This window comes from Rhincodon typus, chromosome 45 (assembly GCF_021869965.1).
Source record: "Rhincodon typus isolate 14 chromosome 45, sRhiTyp1.1, whole genome shotgun sequence".
NCBI classification, from domain to species: domain Eukaryota; kingdom Metazoa; phylum Chordata; class Chondrichthyes; order Orectolobiformes; family Rhincodontidae; genus Rhincodon; species Rhincodon typus.
The window spans coordinates 9265177-9288222 of record NC_063376.1 but is presented as its reverse complement, the minus strand read 5'-3'; the positions used below and the strand labels follow the sequence as shown (position 1 = coordinate 9288222).

The following is a 23046-nucleotide window of genomic DNA, read 5'->3' as shown; positions in this document are numbered from 1 at the left end:
TCTTAGAAGTAATGGATGGACAGGTATGTATCAACTGGAGTTTAGAAGGAGTGAGAGGTGTCTTGATTAAAACATGCAAGAACCTGAGGGGTGTTGACAAAATAGATATGGAGTCATTGAGTTGTACAGCATGGAAACGGACCCTTCGATCCAACTTCTCCATGCCGATCAGATGTTCTCAATTGATCTAGTTCTATTTGTTAGCTTTTGGCCCATATCCCTCTTAAACCCTTCCTATTCATGTACCCATCCAGATCTCTCTTAAATGTTGTAATTGTGCCAGCCTTGACCACTTCCTCTGGCTCATTCCATACACACACTACCCTCAGCGTGAAAAAGTTGCTACTTCGGTGCCTCTTACAGCCTTCTCCTCCCATCTTAAACCTATGCCCTTTAGTTTTGGACTCTCCCATCCTGGGAAAAATACCTTGGCTATTCACCCTATCCATGCTCTCCATGATTTTATAAACCTCTATAAAGTCACTCGTCAAGCTCCAATGCTCCAGGAAAAATTGCTTCAGCCTATTCAGCCCCTCCCTTTAGCTCACTTCAATCCTGGCAACATCCTCTGAACTATTTTCTGAACCCTTTCAAGTTTAACAGCATCTTTCCTGTTGCAGGGAGACCAGAATTGAATGCAGTATTCCAAAAGTAGCCTAACCAATGTCCTGTTCAGCCACAATATGACATCCCAACCCCTACACTCAATGCACTGACTAATAAAGGCAAGCATACCAACACCACCTTCACTACCCAGTCTACCAGCAATGCTACTTTCAAGGACCTATGAACCTGCACCCCAAGGTCTCTTTGATCGGCAACACTCCCCAGGACCCTACCATTAAGTGTATAAGCCTTGTCCTGATTTGCCTTGTCAAAATGCAACATCTCGCATATATCTAAACTCTATCTGCCGTTCCTCAGCCGATCTGATCAAGGCCCCGTTGTACTCTGAGGTAACCTTCACTGTCCATTATTCAACCAATTTTGGTGTCATCTGCAAATTTACTAACCATTCGTCTTGTATTCCCATCCAAATCATTTCTGTAAATGACCCAGGATGAGACGATGTTTCCACTCTGGGAGAATCTAGAACGTGGTTCAGAAATCAGGGGTCACCCAGTAAACCGAGATGAGGTGTGATTGATTTTCTCGGAAGGTTATGAGCAATCTTTCCTCTAACTTTTTTACCTACAGCATGGACCTCTAGAACCAGAAGCCAAAAATTGCAGTTGATATCTGCGAGCCAATCACGATGCACGGAACACTGGAGCAGCGGCATTTGCGTGCTGCTGGGCAGCTTAGAGGGGACATTGGTCATGAGTATTTGGAGTCCTTGTCCTGAAAAGGTGGTGCAAGCAGTGTTCTTGAATATTTTTAAGACAGAGGTAGATAATTTCCCACCTTACTTAACAAGAATCTGGCAGTGGTAGGTGGGAATGTGGATCAACCATTAACTTTTTGAATAGCGAAGCAGACCTAAGGAAAACCGAAAGTACTGCAGATGCTGTAAATCGGGAACAAAAATGGAATTTGCTGGAAAAGCTCAGCAGGTCTGGCAGCATCTCTGAAGAAAAATCAGAATTAACTTTTTGGGTCTGGTGACCCTTCCTCAGAACAGATGGCAGCTACAAAATTGTTGGTTTATGTGAGGAAGGTAGGGTTTGGGTTGGTGGGGTGGTGGGGTAGAGGTAGAGGTAGAGGTAGAGGTACAGGTAGAGGTAGGGGTAGGTGGGGTAAGGAGTAAGCAATAGGTTGGGATAGAGCCCAAAGAGAGGGAAGAGCAGTTGAATAGACAAAGGAGTTGATAACAATGTGGCTAGGAGGGTGATTAGCTGTTAATGGGGACTGTTAGTGACTAACAATAGGTAGTGTGTAATGGCAGGCTATGTGATGACCAGGCCTTTGTGTGGGGTAAGGGGCTAGGACATGGGAGAGTTTAAGCCCTAAAATTATTGAACTTGATGTTGAGTTCTGAGGGCTGCAGGGTCCCCAAGCAGAAAAGGTGGTGTTCTTCCAGCTTGCGCTGAGCTTCGCTAGAACACTGCAGCAAGCCTGAAACAGAGATGGGGGCAGATAGGAGGAGGTATCTGAGAGCTGGCACTCGGCCTCTGCAATGTAGAGGTCGGTATGCCAATCTACAACCGCACCACGCCTATCAGCAGACTTAATAACAAAATCAGGATTGGATCTAAATGCACGGAGTGCAGTCAGTTTGGAGGGTGAGGGGTTGGATTGGGTGACAGGAGCAGACTATTCCTTGCCTCAGTTCTCAATGTTGGGATCTTGCTGTGCATTACTACCTTACCCTGTGTGCAAAAAGCCATGCAGCTTCACTTTAATGTGCTTCATGTGAAGTATATGGTTCTTTTTTGAGATGTACCAAGGCACTGCCTTATAGAAATACTGGTATTTTTAACATAGCTTGATGTCCACGTAACACATCCTTGCCAAGTTTTATTCATAACTTTCATTTTGGCTACCTGACGTTCTGAAATTTTATTTTTCTTTTTCCTGCCTCAGAAAATCCTGACTCTTGGCAGTGCAGGTTGAGGTATTCAGCTATGCTCCAATTTTGCAAATTTTCCAAGGCCTGTTTGTCTCAACCCTGAACCAAACATTCCTAGCCTTTGTCACTCAGCTGCGAGATCAAAAACTATGCGATGCATTGAAAAGCAAAGGAGTGACAATGTGAAATCAGTTGATTTCCCTGAATAGCAGCCTTCCTAAATGCAAATGCCTCCTTGGATGAGGTTTGAGTGTATAACTGCTGGCCAGTGATCGCATTTAGTCACTGTTTCACGACACAGCCAGGTTCATAGCTGGCCTAACTTTCCAACAGCCTAATAATATTGCAGAGTCTTTGGTATAATTAGGCAGTCAAAGGGCACTGACTATGAGGCCGTAATCTTATCTTAGAGTTCAAATGACTTTCACAGGCAGAACTGATACCCTGTTTATCATTTAGCAACACAGGATTTATTACCTAGACTGGATTGCCCTGGAGAAGGTGGTGGTGAACTGCCTTCTTGATCCACAGCAGTTCATTTGCTATACGTACACCCACAATGCCGTTAGGGAGAGAGTTTTAGGGTTTTGAATTGACAACAGTGAACACAATGATATAGTTCCACATCAGGATTATGTAGAGCTCAGAGGGGAACTTGCGGGTGGTGGTGCTCCTATATGTCTGTCCTGTAGGTGATAGAGGACATGGGTTTGGGAGGTGCTGTTGAACGAGCCTTGGTGATTTACTGCCGTACATCTTGTATGTGTCAAATACTCTGCTGTTGTGTGCCAGTAATGGACAGCGTGAATGTCAAACATGGTGGATAGGGTGCCTGTTAAACAGGCTGCTTTGTCCTGGATGGTGCTGAGCTCGAGTCTTGTTGGAGCTAGACTCATCTAGTCAGATGGAGAGTATCACAGTCCTAATGTTGGATGGGCTTTGGACAATCTGGAGTTTAGAAGGTTTTTTGATCTCCCTGGTGAGCTTATAGTCTCTTCCTCATTCTGAAGGCCAGGAGCTGATTCCTTTGTCATCTCACTCGGTTGAGTTTCTTCGTCCAGATGCATGCATCTGTTTTACAGATTCACAAATTATTCCTTTCCAGGAAGGCCTGTTCCGCTATGTGGTGTTGGGCTTCTCCTTGAACCAGGTGACGGAGCTGTGAAAAAATCCAACACTGGGTAGACAATTTCCCCTTTAAAAAGGCAATATTTTAAGCCCAGTGGCCTAGGATTTGATTCAAGGTCCGTGGTGAGTAAAACAATTTAAACAGGAGTTGTTGATTTGCCACTATGGGAGCATCCTGGCACTAGAACAGTTGGCTATAACCAGAAGAAATTGGAATCTGGCAGTGGGAAAGTTGGCCCCTTACGAATTTCCTGATCTCCATCACCTGACCACTGGCAACTATGCCTTCAGCTGCCTTGGCTCTGACTCTGGAATTCCCTGCCTGAGCCACTCTGGCCATCATTCTCTCCACCTCCCTCTTTCCTGCCACTTGTCTCCTTTTCCTATTGTACCATCCCCCCACCCTGGAAAGCCACAAAAGGAACATTGAAGGGCAAATAAAGGCTCTTAGCCATAATATCATTATTAGACAGACACAGGAACATCCAACACATTTGCACTTTGTGCTGGCTCTCCAACTGAGAACAATTCAACTTTCAAATTGTGTAGGTGTCGTCTGTGGGTCAGTGGGTAGAGGTCCTATCAGCAGCGTTGTACCATGCACTGGAGACCTGTGCTCAAAGTCTAGGCTAGTGCATCAGGACTGAAGGGCTACTGCACCCATCAGATTTTTTTTTCATGGGATGTGGGCATGACTCGCTGTGCCAGCATTCATTGCTTGTCCCTAGCTGCCCTGGAGAGGGTGGTCATGAGCTACCATCTTGAACTGCTGCAGTCGATGCACTGTAGGTTGACCCGCAATGCTGTTGGGGAGGGAATTCTAGGATTTGATCCAATGACCTTGGAAGAACTGTGATATAATTCCAAGACGGGATGTTGAGTGGCTTGGAGGGGAACTTGCAAGTGGTGGTGTTCCCAGGTATTTGCTGGCCTTGCCCTTGTGAAATGGTCTCAGATTTCCAAGTTGCTGTCTATGGAACGTTTCTTGTCCATCCCTAATTGCCCTTGAACTTAGTGGCTTGCTTGGCATTTCAGAGGGCAGTTTAAAAATCAACCACATTGCCGTGGGTCTGGAGTCACACGAAGGCCAGACCAGGTTAACGATAGCAGATTTCCTTTCCTGAAGGACATTTGTGCATCAGATTGCAGTGTCATGATCATCATTACAGTCCATCAGTTGCTGTGGAACGATTTGAACCCAGGTCCCCACAGCATTAACCTGGACTTCGGGATTGCCAGTCCAATGACATTAACACTTCATTACCATGTCCCCATTTGAGATGAATACTCAGCAGTGCTCTGCCCTCTTTGTCAACAGGAAAGATCTTGAAGCAGTTATACAAGGGAAGCTCTCCCTGTGATATTGATAATATTTTTTAGCATTCAAAATGCCATTCATTGTGGTTTGTGGGAACTTGCTGTGGGCAGATTGACTGCCTAATTTCCCCCAGGCCAACAGTAGGTGCACTTCAGAAATGTTTCTTACATTGCAGAATGGTTGACTTGTTTGTAGATAGTTGAAAGATTCCAGTCAAATGCCTTTACCCTCCCCTGCAGGCACTCTCACTGTGATTATAAATGAATTGGCAGCAGGAATAGGCTGTACAGCCTTCTTCATTTGGCTTTTGCCAAAGGTCCCCAGTATCACAGCCTTCAACCAATTCAGTTCACATCACATTATATCAAGAAATGGTTGGAGGCACTGGATGCAGCAAAGATTATGAGCTCTGACAACATCCCAGTTATGATACTGAAGGCTAGTGCTCCAGAATTTGCTGCTTCCCCCAGCCAAGCTGTTCCATTGCAGCTGCAACACTGGCACCTACTTGACAATGTGGAAAATTACCCAGGTATGTCCTGTACACACAATGCAGGTCAAATCCTACCTGGCCAATTACTACCCCATCAGTCTACTGTTGATCATCAGTAAAGTGATGGAAGGTGTCATTAACAGTGCTACCAAGCAGCACCTACTCGGCAATAACCTGCTCAGTGACACACAGTTTGGGTTCTGCCAGGGCCACTGGATTCTTGACCTCATTATAGTCTTGGTTCAAACATGGATATAACAGCTGAATTCCAGAGGTGAGGTAAGGGTGACTGCCCTTAACAGCAAGGCCCTAATTGTCCGAGTGTGGTATCAAGGAGCTATAGCAAAACTGGAATTAATGGGAATCGAGGAAGTTTGGGGGTGGCGGGGTGGATTTCTCTGCTGGTTGGAATCATACCTGACATGTGGTTGTTGGAGGTCAGTCATCTTGGCTTCAGAACATCCCTGCACGAACTGCTCAGGGTAATGTCCTAGGACCAACCAACTTCAACCTCTTCATCAATGACCTTCCCTCCATAAGGTAATAAGTGGGGATGTTTGCTGATGAACACCATTCGCAAATCCTCATATGCTGAAGTAGTCCATATCCAAATACAGCAAGATCTGGATAGCATCCAGGCCTGGACTGAAAAGTGGCAAGAACATTCATGCTACACATGACTACCTACAATAAGAGATAATCTAATCACCACCCCTTGATACTCAATGGCATTAGTATCACTGAATCCTACACTATCAACACCTTGGAAGTTACCATTGACCAGAAACTCAACTGGACTAGCCATTTAAGTACAATGGCCACCAGAGCAGGTCAGAGGCTAAGAATACTGCAGTGAGTAACTCACCACCTGACTTCCTAAAGCATACCCACCATCTACAAGGCACAAGTGAGGAATGTGATGGAATGCTTGCCACTTGCTTTTGTCAATACATTTGCAACAACACTCGACATCCACCACATTGCATCCTGCTTGATTGATGCCATCCACAAACATTCACTGCCTCCTTCAGTGACACTTGATAGCAGTAGAGTGTACCAGCTACAAGATGGATTGTCGAAATTCACCAAAGGCATCATCTTCCAAACCCATGACCACTACCATCTAGAAGGACAAGGGTTGCGACACTACTTGTAAGTTCTCCTCCAAGCCACTCGCCAACCTGACTTGGGGAATATAGTGCCATTCCTTCAGTGTCACTGGATCCAAATCCTGGAATTTCCTCTCTAACAGCATTGCGGGTGTCCCTTCACCAAATAGACTGCAGAGGTTGAAGAAGGCAGCTCATCACCACCTTCTAAAGGAAGGGAAGTGCAATAGATGCTGGCTTGGCCAACAGTGCCCAATGTCCTGCGAGTGAAGTTTTTAAAAATCCCCTTCAATTTTGGTTGGAAGACTAAGGCTGGGATCTGCTTGTGGCCTCCACTCTGCATTTACACCCATCCCCCAACATCCCTTGACTTCCCTGTAGATCAAGAACTTATCCACCTCCACCCCTAAATATATTCAAAGACCCTGCCGCCTCCGCTTTCATAGACTCTTAACCACCAAAAAAAAAATTCCTCCACCCTCTGTCTTAAATGGGAGATCCTTTTAAAAATGTATCCAGTAGAATTTCTAGTCTCTCCCACAAGGGCAAATATCTTTCCAACGTTCACCCTCTAAGTCCATGAAGGATTGTATGTTTTAACAATTTCACCTCATCCTTATAAACTCCAATGGATACAGGGTGCACAACATGTGCGAGTGAAAGTAGGAACAGAAGGATAGGGTAGATGAATGCATGGCTGAGGACCTGGTGCAGGGACCGGGATTCATATTTTTGGATCATTGGAATCTCTTCTGGGGTGGAATTGACCTGTATAAGAAGGACGGATTGCACCTGAATTGGAAAGGGACCAATATCCTGGTGGGGAGATTTGCCAGTGCTACTCTGGAAGCTTTAAACCAGTAGGGGGAACCCAAAGATATAGTGAGGAAATATAAGTCTGAGGCTTGTACAGTAGAGAAGAGGTGCAAATCGAATAGTCAAGGCAGGGAATGAGGTAAGACTGATAAATTGAACTACATTTATTTCAATACAAGAGGCTTGACAGGTGAGGCAGATGAACTCAGGGCATGGTTGGGAAATTGGGACTGGGATACCATAGCTATTACAGAAAGGTGGCTCGGAGAAGGACAGGCCTGGCAGCTTAATGTACCAAGTTATAGATGCTAAAGGAATGATAGAAAAGGTTCAAGAGAGGAGGGGAAGTGGCATTTTTTGGTTAGGGACAACACTACGGCTGTACTTAGGGAGGATATTCCTGGGAGTACATTGTGTGAAGTTATTTTGGTGGATCTGAGGAATAAGAAAATAATGATCACCTTATTGGGATTGTAATACAGACCCCCCCTCCCCCAATAGAGAAACAAATTTGTAAGGAGATCTTGGTTATCTGTAAGAATAATAGGATGGTTATGGTAGGGTATTTTAACTTTCTAAACATAGACTGGCATTGTAGTAGTGTTAAGGGCTTGAATGGAGAGGAAGTTGTTTAGTGAGTACAAGAAAATTTTCTTATTCAGTATGTGGATGTACCTACTAGAGCAAAACTTGACCTACTGTTGGGAAATCCGACAGGGCAAGTGACTGAGGTGTCAGCGGAGGAGCACTTTAGGTCCAATGACCAGAATTCTATCAGTTTTAAAATAGTTAAGGAAAAGGATAGTTGATCTGTAAGTCAGAGTTCTAAACTGGAAGAAGGCCAATTTTGATGGTATTCGGCAAGAACCTTCGAAAGTTGATTGGCAGAGGCTATTTGCAGACAAAGAAGCGGTTGGAAAATGGGAGGCTTTCCAAAATGAGATAACAAAGCAGACGCAGTATGTACCTGTTAGTGTGAAGGGCAACGCTGGTAAGTGTACAGAATGATGGATATCTAGAGGAATTGAGGCTCTGGTCAAGAAGAGGAGAGGCATACGTCAGGTACAGACAGCTGGGACCAAGTGAATCCCTACAGGAGTATAAGGGCAGTTGGAGTATATTCCAGAGGGAAATCGGAAGGGCAAATAGGATTAAGGAGAATCCAAAGAGATTCTACAAATATGCTAAGAACGAAAGAGTAATGAGGGAGATAATAGGGCTCCTTAAAGATCAACAAGGATAGGGTGAAATGTCAAAGTCTTTTCCCCAGTTAAGGGGAGTCCAAAACTAGAGGGTATAGGTTTAAGGTGAGAGGGGAAAGATTTAAAAGAGACCTAAGGGGCAACTTTTTCACTCCGAGGGTGGTGTATGCTAGAGGAAGTGGAGGAGGCTGGTACAATTACAACATTTAAAAGGCATTTGGATGGTTATATGAATAGGAAGGGTTTAGAGGGATGTGGACCAAATACTGGCAATGGGGACTGGATAAAAATCCATCATCAACTTTTCTGACCACATCTTTCAACTGGACGAGATTGAAGTTCTTAGCCGAGGACTAAATTTCTACCCCACCACCAAAATGAACCCCACTGGTCTTGCACCAGACACAGAGGAATTCATCAGACAAATAAGACTCCGGGAATTCTTCCAAGGAGTCAGCAGTGAGCCCAATGAGACAACCAACAAACAGGATCAATCAACAGAGAGATCCATGGGGCAAGCGGGCAAAGAAGGATTTGAATTGGACCCCTCTGGAGGGCCGTTGTCTGGGGCTTGATGAGTATGCTCAAGCCATCAGAAAATGTGTGAACACCAGATTATTCAGCCGCACTCGCAAGGTAACGTAAAACGTTACCGTACCATATTGCAACACCATCCATGCTCTCATGACCAATCGCAACGTCGTCATCAAACCAGCAGACAAAGAAGGAGCTATCATCATATAGAATAGAACGGACTACTGCAAGGAAGTGTACCGACAGTTGAACAACCAGGAACATTACAAACAACTACCTGCCAATCCAACCAGAAAATGGTGTTGCAGTGTGGTACGGTAACATTTTGCGTTACCTTGCGAGTGCGGCTGAATAATCTGGTGTCCAACCAGAAACTACACCCTTCAACTGGACAGACTTGTCAAAACTTTTGATCCAGTCCTTCGGAGTACCCTACGCATTCTCATCCTGCGTACTTCCCATGTAGGGGACTTCTACTGCCTTCCAAAGATACACAAAGGCAACATACTTGGATGTCCCATGGACCCTGTGTGAGAACCTCTCCAGCTATGTCGAAGGCATCTTGAAACCCATTGTACAGGTAACCCCCAGCTTCTGTTTCAACTACAGATTTCTTACAAAACCTCAGCACCCACGGACCAGTCAAACCAGGAACATTCCTCGTTGCAATGAATGTTTTGGCACTCTACACCCACTTTCCCCATGGATGTTTTGGCACTCTACACCAGCATCCCCCCACGATGACAGCATCGCTGCAACAGCCTCAGTATTCAATACCACCAACTGCCAATTTCCAGAAGCCATCCTGCAAATCATCCGCTTTATCCTCAACCACAACGTCTTCACCTTTAACAACCAGTTCTTCATCCAGACGCACGGAACAGCCATGGGGGACCCAATTTGCTCACCAATATGCCAACAAGTTCATGCACAGGTTTAAACAAAACTTCTTTGCTGCACTGAACCTCCAATCAACGCTATACACCTGATACATTAATGACATTTTCTTCCTTTGGACTCATGGTGGGGAATGACTGAAATGACTACATAGCAATATCAACAAGTTTCATCCCACAATCAAACTTACCATGGACTACTCTTTAGAATCAGCCTCATTCTTGACACTCATCTCCATCAGGGACGGACATCTCAATACCTCACTCTACCGCAAGCCTACGGATAGCCTCACAATGCTGCACCTCTCCAGCTTCCACCCTGAACATATTAAAATAGCCATCCCCTACGGACAAGCCCTATGCATTCACAGGATCTGTTCAGATGAGGAGGAACGAGATGGATACATGATGTTGAAGAAGCCCGAAGGCATGGTATATTGGCGAAATCATGCAGACACTATGACTACGGATGAATGGATACAGCACAACAATTGCCAAACTGGGATGTTCCCTCCCATTGGGGGAGCACTTCAGCAGTCAAGGACATTCAACCTCAGATCTTTGGGTAAATATCCTCCAAGGCAGACTTGGGGATAGACAACAACGCAGAGTTACTGAGGAGAGGCTGATAGCCAAGTTCGGTACCCGTGGTGACGACCTCAACCGGGATCTTGGGTTCATGTCGCACTACAAGTGACCCCACCACACTATATCCTCTCATGCACACATGCGCAAGCATGCACCTAAGCTCTCTCTATCTTGCTCTTGCTCACCCACTTACCCTTTCACCCACACACACACACACAAATCTATGGGGTGAATTTGTATTTGCAGATACATTCCATTTTGTTCAAAAAGCACACAATTTATAGACAGGCAGTCAGTGTGGTGTTTTATAAATTCCTACTTTAAAAATAAGACCAGTCTGATTCCAAACCAAAACACAAACAGATTATAAACAAGGCCTGACACCTAACATGCATTGTCTGGAAAATGTCAGTTCTTCTTTGCACTGATTAAAACCTTTAGTTTTCTTAGGGCAGAGAGTTGAAAGAAATTTGGGGATTTACATATACATATTAATCCATTAAAACCTTCTAACAAATTAAAAATTTGACAGCATTTTAGGTTTGTTTAATACATCAATACATCAACACAGTGGTGTGACCCTTTGATCTTTTACTTATAAATTCTGTGTTTGATACCACCTCACTAACATCTGGAGAAGGAATGAAGCTCTGCAAGCTTGTGTTTTCAAGTAAACCTGTTGGACTATAACCTGGTGTGGTGTGATTTCTGACCGAGCCACAGAAACACAGTCTAGGACTGTTGGGATGCGTCAAGTGTAGATCAGGCTGAGCAGCACAGAGTTTGGAGCTTCCCTTGTACATGCTTCCATCGATTGCATCAACAGTGTGGTTATTCCTCTGCCTTGTGCCTTTTGTTCCAGTGATATGAGCACCCTGACCCAGGCAACTTACCCACAGGCATTAACTGTCCACTCCAGCCAGCATCTCATCAACATACAAGGTAAGATTAGCCTCAACCATCACAGCGTGAACTTTCAAACTGCTTTAGGTAATAGGATCAGGAGGAGGTCATTCACTCATCCCTTCAAACCTGGTCTGCCATTCAATTGCATCAAGGCTGATTTGTGTCCTAATTCCATATAATCAATAATCAGCTTGGTTCACTAAAACTGAATATCCTTACCCCGGCAAAAATCTGTCAGTCTCAGTTTTGAAATGTTCAATTGAATAGGTTTGGAGAGGGCAAGATTTCTAGATTTCCACACACATTTAAGGGAGGACTTCCTGACATCACCTCTGTACAGCCTAGCTCAGATTTTAAGTTCTTCCCCACATTCTGGACCCTACTGTCGCCCTCCCTTCCCAACCAGAAGAAATAGTTTCTTTCTATTGAATCTTTTAATCACAATGAGATCATTCCCTAATCAACACAATATGAGCTGAGTCACTTTGTATGAAATTCTTTCTACGTCCTGCATGCATTATGTGAGTTTGAGCTGAAAAGTGCCTCAACTACATGGAACCCTGATCAACAACACTCCTGGGAAAAAAAATCAAAGCATTAGTTTTGGATTCCACCCTTTCGGTCTAGGAGACTGATGGGTGATCTAATCGAGGTTTCAGATGATTAAGGGATTCGATTGTTTGATTGATAGAGAGGAACTATTTCCATGAGGTGGATGTTCTGGAAGAAGGAGGCAGGTCCTTTAAAAGTCAAGCCAGGTTGTTTGGGAGTAATGTCAGATAGTAACTCCTCACACAAAAGAGAGTAGAAATCTGGAAATCCATGCCCCCCTGTTGAGGCTTGGAGTCAATTGTGAAAATTTCACAAGTAAGCTGGATGGCTCTTTCTGTTGGGTACTGGAATTCAGGATTCCAGAGTTAGAGTTACAGCTGAATAAGCTCAGACAAATCAAGAAGGATCTGACTGAAAGAGAAAACAGAGTGGAGGGCCTATTGTGACCTCCCATTTCAATGAAAGGCCAATGACACCCGCAAGATTTTCACTCTCTGTTCCCAGTCACACTTTCAGTCCTTTTTCTCTGAAGGAGGCTCTGGTGCCGCAGCACCTAACCACACCTCATCCAATTGGCTGACCTTGAAGATGGGACATGACAGTCCAGTTCAGCATTGCTCACTTCTCTGCCCCACTTTGCAGTGGGAAAGGATCGGGGGCAGAAGCATGATTGGCTGGCTGACTATTATTGAATCATTGTCTTCACCACTTGTCCTTGCCCTCATTGCAATTAACATTATAAACAATTCTTTATATTTATTGAGCTCAGAGCACCAAGTGGGTATTATGGACAATCCCAGAAGCCTCTTGCACCATGTTGCAATGTAATCAAACTGTTAGCTGTAGTCCTGAGATGCTGGTTGCCTCTGCTCTTCAGGAGAAAGTGGAAACAAGATACTGAGTTGGATGATCAGCCATGATCATGTTGAAAGGGTTGAAGGGTCAAATCACCCACTCCTGTTCTTATTTTCTATGTTTCTATGCTCCCAGAAGTTTTACCTGCCCCCAAGACAAATCCCAAATCTCCAGCGGCAGCCCTTGTTAATACTGCAATTCTCTAGAATCTTCGATTCTAAAATACAGAATGGCAATTTGTCAGGATTCAGTGGAAGTTATTTTGAATATTTAACATCAGGTACTACAATCCCTTGTACAATATTGTGAGATTGTTGAGTCTCAATCCTATAAACAATTTAGGAACTGTGATGGATTCAGTGGGAACCATGCAAACGCAACTTGTCTGTAATCCAAGAATCTGCCTGCTGCGAGCAGGCAGAAATATCTCCTTGGGTCATTTTTAGCTTGGATGGGAGGAGGTTTGAACATCAGCTGATGTTTCCCCTCATCACTGACCCCTCATGCCGGCAGGCACTATAGGAGAGATAGCATTTTCACCTTAATCCTCTTGTTTTCATTCCACAGAAGGCCATGGGAGACCAGGTGGACTGCTGGGCGATCGGCCAAAATCACAGATGTTCACATCAGCCATTGCACAGGTAAATATTCCCCAGGGCTGACTGAGCTCTTGGAAGTTCAGAGCACGGACCACTGCCTGTGGTCAGTAGGTAGCGCTCTAGCCCCTGCATCAGGAGGTCATGGATTCCAGTTCAGAGGCTGGAGTGCCTCACCCAGTCTGACACTTAGAACACCTTTGTGAGGTGCAGCCTTTCAGTTGATTAATTAAACGTTGGCCCCTTCAAAAGAAATAGCCAAAAGAGAAACATTGGCCTTGAATGTGATGAATAGAGGAGCGTGTTAGACCAAAACCGCACTGCCACAAAATTCTTCATCCTCCTAGTCGGTATTTTAGAATCTTGATAAGGCTGAACCAAGGTCTCCTTTCGCATATAGTTATCTTTTGCCAAATCATCAGCAATAGTCTTATGTGGGTTTTTAAAATCAGGAACATTACTTATTGGCACAATTTTCCTGGAAAGATTTATCACTACAGTGTGTACACACAGGTAAGATACGATAACAGAAAACGGGTTCCACTTGAGAATAAACCACATAGTTAATGTTTCATGTTTGGAATCCAATGAGGGTCAGGGTCTGGAAGTTCAGGAGCAGCTCACATAATGCCATAAGATATAAGAGCAGAAGTAGGCCATTTGCTCCATTGAGTCTGCTCCGCCATTCGAGCATAGATACGCTTCTCAACCCATTCTCCTGTCTTCTCTCCATAACCTTTGATCCTCTTTCTCATCAAGAACCTATTTATCTGTTTCTTAAGGACACTCGATGATGTGGCCTCCATGGTCTTTTGCAGCAATAAGTTTCACAGATCCACTACCTTCTGGCTGATAAAATGCCTCCTCATCTCAGATCTAAAGAGTCGTTCCTTCACTCTGAGGCTGTGCCCTCAGTTCTCAGTTTCTCCTACTGGTGGAAACAGCTTCTCCACATTCACTCTATCCAAGCCTCTCAGTATTCTCAGTATTCTTCAATAAGATCCCCCCTCTGCCGCATCCTTCTCAAGGTCCATGCAGTACAGACCCAGAGTCCTCAACTGCTCCTCACATTTCAAGCCCTTCCTTCCCAGGATCATCTTTGTAAACCTCCTCTGGGCCCCCTTAATGCCAGCATATCCTGGGTCCAAAACTCCTCACAATATTACAAATGTGTTCAATCAGAATCTTATGAGGCCTCAGCAGTACACCCTACCTTCTGCCCTACTCATTAATGTTCCTTGTGATGAGCATGTGTGGGAAAGGGGCTGTTCTTCATTATGCCAGGCACCTCAATATAATAAGCATTAAATTGAAAAGGAGCCAGAACCCTAAACAAAAACCTCACTTCCTCTCCTCTGTCCAATGGTTTCTCTCCTTCTCTATGTCACTTCCTTTTTGAGTGTATTACTGTATCACTGTATATCTGGTAGTGTATGCCCATTCTGCTCCCTTGCCTTGCCTTGTCTCTTTCACCTGTAGTCACTATCACTTGCTTTCTCTGGCCTGGGTGCTGTTTCCTCATTGACATCCCAGGTACATGCCTTGTGTCTCATTTGTGCCTTTCCTTGGCTATCTTTCTCTCTCTCCTTTCTCCTATCTCACTCCCCAACCAGGTTCATCTCATTGACTTATTCCAGACCCACATCTTTCTCACTGTCTGCCCAGGAGCCATGTCTGATTACCTCTCCCATTTTGTTCACAGAGTCGTGCATTCACCGCACAGGCTGGATTCACAGCTGCTCAGCCAGACCATGCTCAGTACCAGACTGGACAGCCAGGACATAGCAGTTACCCAGTAAGCCAGCCCCAACATGGAGCACCTTACGGTCCGGGACAGGCTGTCACCTATGCCAGCAGCCAGCAGCTTCGAGGTGAGTCCAGGAAACCACTTAGCTCAGAACAGTTCTTCACCTCGGATACTGAATCCTGGAGCATCTCCCTTGTCCCAGAAACTGAACATCAGAGCGTGCCCTTGCCCTGGATCTGAATCTAGGAGCTTCCCCTTCAGCTCAGACAGCAGAACCCTGAGTGAACTTAGTCTGCAGACTGATAAAAACTATTGTGGTAGTTGGGTGGATTGAGAAAATGTTTAAATGGGTTTTAATCAGGAGATTCTCAGTTACCTGAGCCTGAAATATTAATTACACATTTGTTATGGACATGAATTGGGTAGTGATTTGATTCTGTGAGAAATAGACACAGACTGAAACTTGGTTGCTTTTTTAGAAGATGTATGCTTGAAATGTATAAGCCTGTAAATAAATTAAAATTGCGGAAACATTGACTCCAGTTCTACCCCTCACCTCCAGGCTTTTATGGAATAGAACACTCAGCTTTGGAATTCTCTCCCTCAACCACTCCTCCTTTAAAAATTTCTTTGCCCAGATTTATGTTCTAATGTCTCCTTGTGATTGAGCATTGGATTGCTGAACAATCCTCTGAAGTGTTGAGGTTGGTTGGCTCGCCGAGCTGGTTTGTTGTTCCTCAGACGTTTCGTTACCGTGCTTGGTTACATCCTCAGTGCAGCCTCTGATGAAGCGTCGGTGTGTTTTCCCGCCTGGTTTTTAAACTCTGGGGTCCGTTGCGATGGATTGCCTCACTTCCGGGTTTCCTCTGTAGTGGAATGTATGTGGGGTTGAGTTCAATGTGTTTATTAATAGCATGCTTCGTGGAGTGCCATGAACAACACACTGCAGCTACATGGAACTACGCCAAGAGGACGAGGAATACCTCGTCCAAGTGTTCAAGGATAATGGATATCCAAAGAACTGGGTCAGGAGATGCCTACAGGAACAGCATCAGAAAGATTCTACACGCCCCGACACACTCATCACACTACCCTACATCAGGAACACGTCGGAACTCACACAAGACTCCTACGATGCTGGGCATCAGAGTGGCACACAAGCCCACATCAACCCTACGACAAGTGCTCACCCGAACTAAAGACCCACTCCCCGCCATGGACAGGACCAGTGTCATCTACCAGATCCCCTGCAGAGTCGGCGAGAAACACTACATCGGACAAACAGGAAGGAAACTAACAACAAGAGTACACGAACACCAACTGGCTACAAAAAGGCATGACCAATACTCACTCATCTCAATCCACATGGACAAGGAGAACCACAACTTCGACTGGGACAACACCAAGATCCTGGGACAGGCTAGGCAGAGACAAGCTCGAGAATTCCTGGAAGCATGGCACTCCACAAAGCATGCTATTAATAAACACATTGAACTCGACCCCATGTGCATTCCAGTACGGAGGAAACCCGGAAGTGAGGCAATCCATCGCAACGGACCCCAGAGTTTAAAAACCAGGCGGGAAAACACACCGACGCTTCATCAGAGGCTGCACTGAGGATGTAACCAAGCACGGTAACGAAACGTCTGCGGAACAACAAACCAGCTCGGCGAGCCAACCAACTTCAATACCCACAACCCGAGCTACAGATCTACTCCAAAACCTTAGAATCCTCTGAAGTGTCATGTGGCTATGTTAAAGGTGCTCTGAATGCACATTGTTGTTAATTATTCTCTTGTGTTCTTTTATCAGGTCCATCTGCTTTCCAGGCAATGTCTGCATACCTCCCACATCAGCAAACGGCCTACGCTGTCCATGGGCATTTTTCGCCTCAGCAAGGTAAGGACGTCCAAATAGGAGAGGGCCAGAAGCTCATGCTAACCATCAGGCATTACTGGTGCCTTCCTTATTGGCATGATGGCAGTAGCAGCTCTTGACTGCTAGCTATTCGACTAACTGGGGGATCAAGATTTAGCCTGGTAACTATGGATTACAGGGATGCTGCTCAGAATCTATCACAGAGACTTGCGCACATAATCCACCCAGTCCAGGTTGTGAGGGAGTGCAGTACGTGTTTTCATTTGAAATTCCACATTTGCCCTCTGATGTGAATAAAAAAGAAGCAGCAGCAGAGAGATTTCCCAGACATCCTGGGCGATGTTTACCCATCAGCTAACATCACTATCGAATGCTTGGCTGTTTGTCATGTTGGTATTTGTAAGATCATGCTGTGCATAGATTAGCTGCTGCATTTCTGGCACTGCATTCGTGACTGCATTGGGGAGCTGATGGCCTAGTGGTATTATCGCTGGACTGTTAATCCAGGGACTCAGATAATGTTCTGGAGACCTGGGTTCGAATCCCACAACGGCAGATGGTGGAATTTCAATTCAATAAATATCTGAGAATCTAATGATTACCATGAATCCATTGTCAATTGTTGGGGAAAAACCCACCTGGCTCATTAATGCCCTTTAGGGAAGAAGACTGCCATCTGTACCTGGTTTGCCCTACATGTGACTCCAGACCCACAGCAATGTGGTTGACTCTTAACTGCCCTCTGGGCAATTAGGGATGGGTAATGAATGCTGCCTAGCCAGCGACATCCTGATCCCATGAATGAATAAAGGAAAAAAAAACTACACTTTAAATGTGTATCTATGTGTACGCACATGCATGAACATACCAAGAAAATTAGGGTGATGAATCAAGCCCCTTTTCAGTTTAAAAGTATTGAGATTACCATTGGTGTGGTTTTTTTCCTGGTGGCTGGATCCTTGCTAATCTTTAAGCAGTATTAGGCACTGATGACATTTCCACTGTTTGATCTCTGCTCCAGGTTCTAATCTATATCTCGCTTGCTTTTCCTTACAGGCTTCATTCCCCCAAGTACGGCAATTCCACTGCAGAAACAGCTGGAACATGCAAACCAACAGTCTGGATTCACTGATTCTGTATGTAGTCCTGCTAACCACATTCTCACTACACCGTTCAACACCGTCAGGTTCACACAAGCAATTCGACTCGAGTTCCTTGAGGCAAACTACTGTCCATTGTGCACAATCCCAAAGGATCAAGCCCCTTCGCATTTGTTCACATTGTACACAATCTCAACATATCAAACCCCTTCCTGTTCACTCCCATTGTGCACCATCCCAATGGACCAAAACTCCTCCCACTCACTCTACTGTACACAATCTCAATGGGCCCAAACGTCCTAAGTCTGTCACCCCACATGATACGAATTTACGACTGTTTTTGTCTCGGGTCCACATTTTTAACTTTCATTCTTGCTGCTATATTGACTGAACATTTACAGTCGTTGTCTGGTCTTGCCTCTGTTGTCCTTTGTGTAATCACAGCAACTATTGCCTGAATGTGAGAGCAATGTTCTGAGCATATAATTTCAAAGCCTTTGCTGGGATCTCAGTTGTCCCTGGTGCTGAGGCAGTTTTGGAGGAGGCTGTGATCAACTTCAGTAACCCAGGATCAGGGGAATGATTTACACTTCTCATTGAGTAAGCCCACTTGGTAGGATTATGTAAGTTCTAGGAAAGCTATGAATAAGGATAAGAGATGGGTGAGATACTGAATGAGTATTTTCCATCAGCATTTATTGTGGAGAAGGATATGGAAGCCAGACAATTTGGGGAAATAAATAGCAATACCTTGAAAAATGTCCATATTACAGAGGAGATGCTGGACGTCTTAAAATGCATAAAGCTGGATAATCCCCGGGACCGGATCAGGTGTACCCTAAAACTTTATGGTGAGTTAGGGAAGTGATTGCTGGGCTCCTTGCTGAGGTATTTGTAACATCGATAGCCACGGGTGAGGTGCCAGACGACCAGAAGTTGGCTAACGTGGTGCCATTATTTAAGAAAGATGGTAAGAGAAAGCTAGGGAACTAGAGACCAGCGAGCCTGACATAGGTGGTGGGCAAATTGTTGGAAAGGATTCTGAGGGACAGGATTTACATGTATGTGGAAAGGCAAGGACTGATCAGGATAACAAGGTGTAGAGCTGGATGAACACAGCAGGCCAGGCAGCATCAGAGGAGCAGGAAAGCTGACGTTTCGGATCTGGACCCTTCTTCAGAAATGGGGGAGGGGAAGGGGGCTCTGAAATAAATAGAGAGAGGGGGAGGCAATCATAGAAGGTGGATAGAGGAGCAGATAGGTGGAGAGAAGATAGACAGGTCAAGGAGGCGGGGACGGAGCCAGTAAAGGTGAGTGTAGGTAGGGAGTTGGGATGGGGGTTGGTCAGTTGGGGGCGGGTAGGTGGAGAGAAGATGGACAGATCAAGGAGGCGGGGATGAGGCTAATAGGTAGGAAGTGGGGGTGAGGGTTGGTCAGTGAGGTGGGAGGAGCGGATAGGTGGGAGAAAAGATGGACAGGTCAAAGAGGTCGGGACGAGCTGGGCTGGTCTTGGGATGAGGTCGGGGGTGGGGAGATTTTGAAGCTTGTGAAGTCCACATTGAGACCATTGGGCTGCAGGGTTCCCAAGCGGAATATGAGGTGCTGTTCCTCCAGCCTTCGGGTGGCATTGTTGTGGCACTGGAGGAGGCCTAGGATGGACATGTCCAAGGAGTGGGAGGGGGAGTTGAAGTGGTTCGCGACTGGGAGGTGTTGTCATTTGTCACGAACCGAGCGTAGGTGCTCCACAAATCAGGGATAGTCAACATGGCTTTGGGCTTGGGAATCATGTCTCAGTAACTTGATTGAGTTTTTTTTGAAGAAGTAAAGAAGAAGATTGATGAAGGCAGAGCAGTGGATGTTGTCTGTATGGACTTCAGTAAGACATTTGACAAGGTTCCTCATGGTAGACTGGTTAGCAAGGTTAGATCAAGTGGAATACAGGTAGAACTGGTCATTTAGATAAAATTGGCTTGAAGGTAGAAGACAAAATGTGGTAATGGAGGGTTGCTTTTTGGACCAGAGGCCTGTGACCAGTGGTGTGGTGCAAGGATTGGTGCTGGGTCCACTGTCATGTGATGGATGTGAATATGGGAGGTGTGGTTGGTAACAATTCCTCAGAACTGTTCTGAGGAATGGTCACTGGACTCAAGACGTTAACTGATTTCTCTCCACAGCTGCTGCCAAACCTGCTGAGCTTTTCCAGCAATTTCTGTTTTCGTTTCTGATTTACAACATTCACAGCTCTTTCAGTTTTTATTAGGTATGGCTAGTAAGTTTGCAGATGACAGCAAAATTGGCGCTGTAGTGGACAGCAAAGGAGTTTACCTCAGAGTACAACGGGACCTTAGTCAGATGGGCAGATATGCTGAGGAGTGGCAGATGGAGTTTAATCTAGGTAAATGTGAGGTTTAAGGTTTTTGCAAAGATTTGTAGCTCGGGTTGTTGACTTGCTCGCCGAACTGGCTTGTTTTTGTTCAGACTTTCCCTCCGATGAAGTGATGTTGTTCTACTCTGCTTGGAATTTATACTGTCCGGTCTGTTATGGTAAGTTGAGTCATTTCCAGTTCCGTAACCATAGTAGCCCAAGCCAAACATAGACATGCATGGGAATTCCTTGGGGTATGGTTCTCAAGCCATAATGCAATCACAAACATATAGAATTGGACCCCATATACAAACCCATACAGAACAGAACCGGAAATGACACAGTTCACCATAACAGACTGGACAGTATAAATTCCAAGCAGAGTAGAACAACATCGCTTCATCGGAGGCCTCACTGATGATGTTACCTAGCACAGTGGTGAAATGTCTGAACGAAAACAAACCAGCTTGGTGAGCAAGTCAGTAAATGAGGTGCTACATTTTGGAAAGGCAAATTAGGGCAGGACTTGTACACTTAATGGTAGGGTCCTGGGCAGTGTTGCTGAACAAAGTGACCTTGGCGTGCAAGTTCATAGTTCCTTGCAGGTAGATAGGGTAGCGAACAAGGCGTTTGGTATGCTTGCCTTTATTGATCAATGCATTGAATATAAAAGTTAGGATATCATGTTGCGAGTGTACAGGACATCGGTTAGACAACTTTTGGAATACTGCATTCAGTTCCAGTCTCCCTGCTGTAGGGAAGATGTTGTTAAACTTGAAAGGGTTCAGAAAAGATTTACAAGGATGTTGCCAGAGTTGGAGGGTTTGAGCTAAAGGGAGAGGCTGAATAACTGGGGCTACTTTCCCTAGAACTTTGGAGGCTGAGGGCTGATCTTGTAGAAGTGTATAAAATCATGAGGTGTATGGATGGGGTGAATAGTCAAGATCTTTTCCCCAGGGTAGGGGAGTCCAAAACTAGAGGGCATAGGTTTAAGGTACGAGGGGATTTAAAAGGGACCTAAGGGGCAACTTTTTCCACAGAGGGTGGTGTGTGTATGGATTGAGCTGCCAGAGGAAGTGGAGGAGGCTGGTACAATTACAACATTTAAAATGCATTTAGATGGGTATACGAATAAGAAGGGTTTAGAAGGGTTATGGGTCAAATGCTGGCAAATGGGACGAGATTAATTTAGGATATCTAGTAGGCATGGATGAGTTGGACCGAAGGGTATGTTTCCGTGCTGTACATCTCTATGACACCATTCAGGACCTTGCGTGAAGATATTAAATTGGGAGAGGGCAAATTATGTCAGTAACAGGCAGGAATTAGGGAGAGTCAATTGGAAGCAATTGATATCGGGCTAGTCCGCATTTGACATGTGGGAGTTATTTAAAGATCTACTGATACAGCTCAGGACCGGCATGTTCCAGTAAGGAGGAAGGACAAGGGTAGCAAAGTAAGGGACCCTGGATAACAAGGGAGCTTGTGAAATTAGTCAAAAGGAAAAAAGAAGCATATGTAGGGTTTAGGAAGTGAGACTTGTGTGCTAGGCCATTTTGAGATCAAGAAAGAACTGGTGTTGGATCTCATGAAGAACATTAAGGTCTCCAGGGCCCAATGGTATCTATCTCAGGTTATTTGAGAGAGGTAAGAGAGGAGATTTTTGGGGCTTTGATCAAGATTGTTGTATCCTCACCAACCATTGGAGAGGTTCCGGAGGACTGGTGAGTAGCTAATGTTGTTCCTCTGTTCAAGAAGGGAAATAGGCATAATCAAAACTATGGACTGATGAGTATCAAATCAGAGGTTGGGAAGCTATTGGAGGGAATTCTTAGGATATGATTTAAACGATTTGGAAAAGATGCCCTAATTAGGGACGGTCAGCCTGGCTTTGTACGGGACAGGTCATGTCTTACTAACTCGATTGGATTTTTTGAGGAGGTGATGGAGGTGATGATGAGTGTAGTGCAGTGGATGGTGTTTACGTGGATTTTAGTAAGGCTTTTGACACAGTCCTTCATGGTAGGCTCATCCAGAAGATTGAGATGCATGGTGACGTGGCTGCTTGGATTCAGAATTGGCTTGGCCATAGAAGGCAAAGGGTAGTGGTGTAAGGCTGTTTCCCAGGCTGGAGGTTCGTCACTAGTGGTGTTCCACAGGAATCCACACTGGCATCTCTGCTGATTGTGATGTATATAAATAACATGGATGAAAACATAGATGTGTGGGTTACTACGTTTGCAGGCGATACAAAGATTGGTGGAGTTGTGGATAGTATAGAAGGTGGTCAAAGGATACAACAGGATATAGATCAGTGGCAGATATGGGCAGAGAAATGGCAGATGTAGTTTAACCCAGGTAAGTACAAGGTGCAATAACAAGGTGTAGAGCTGGATGAACACAGCAGGCCAAGCAGCATCATAGGAGCAGGAAGGCTGACGTTTCGGGCCTAGA

The 23046-nt window shown here is 45.1% G+C and overlaps 1 protein-coding gene across 1 annotated transcript in view; it reads left to right on the top strand.

Moving 5' to 3' along the window:
• Positions 1-23046, top strand: part of gps2 (G protein pathway suppressor 2) — a 39185-nt gene that overhangs the window by 9980 nt on the left and 6159 nt on the right. The window contains exons 5-9 of the mRNA XM_020512153.2: positions 11456-11535; positions 13474-13547; positions 15205-15373; positions 17062-17148; positions 18184-18263. Coding sequence (XP_020367742.1) covers positions 11456-11535; positions 13474-13547; positions 15205-15373; positions 17062-17148; positions 18184-18263 — 490 coding nt within the window. The remainder of the gene's footprint in view (positions 1-11455; positions 11536-13473; positions 13548-15204; positions 15374-17061; positions 17149-18183; positions 18264-23046) is intronic.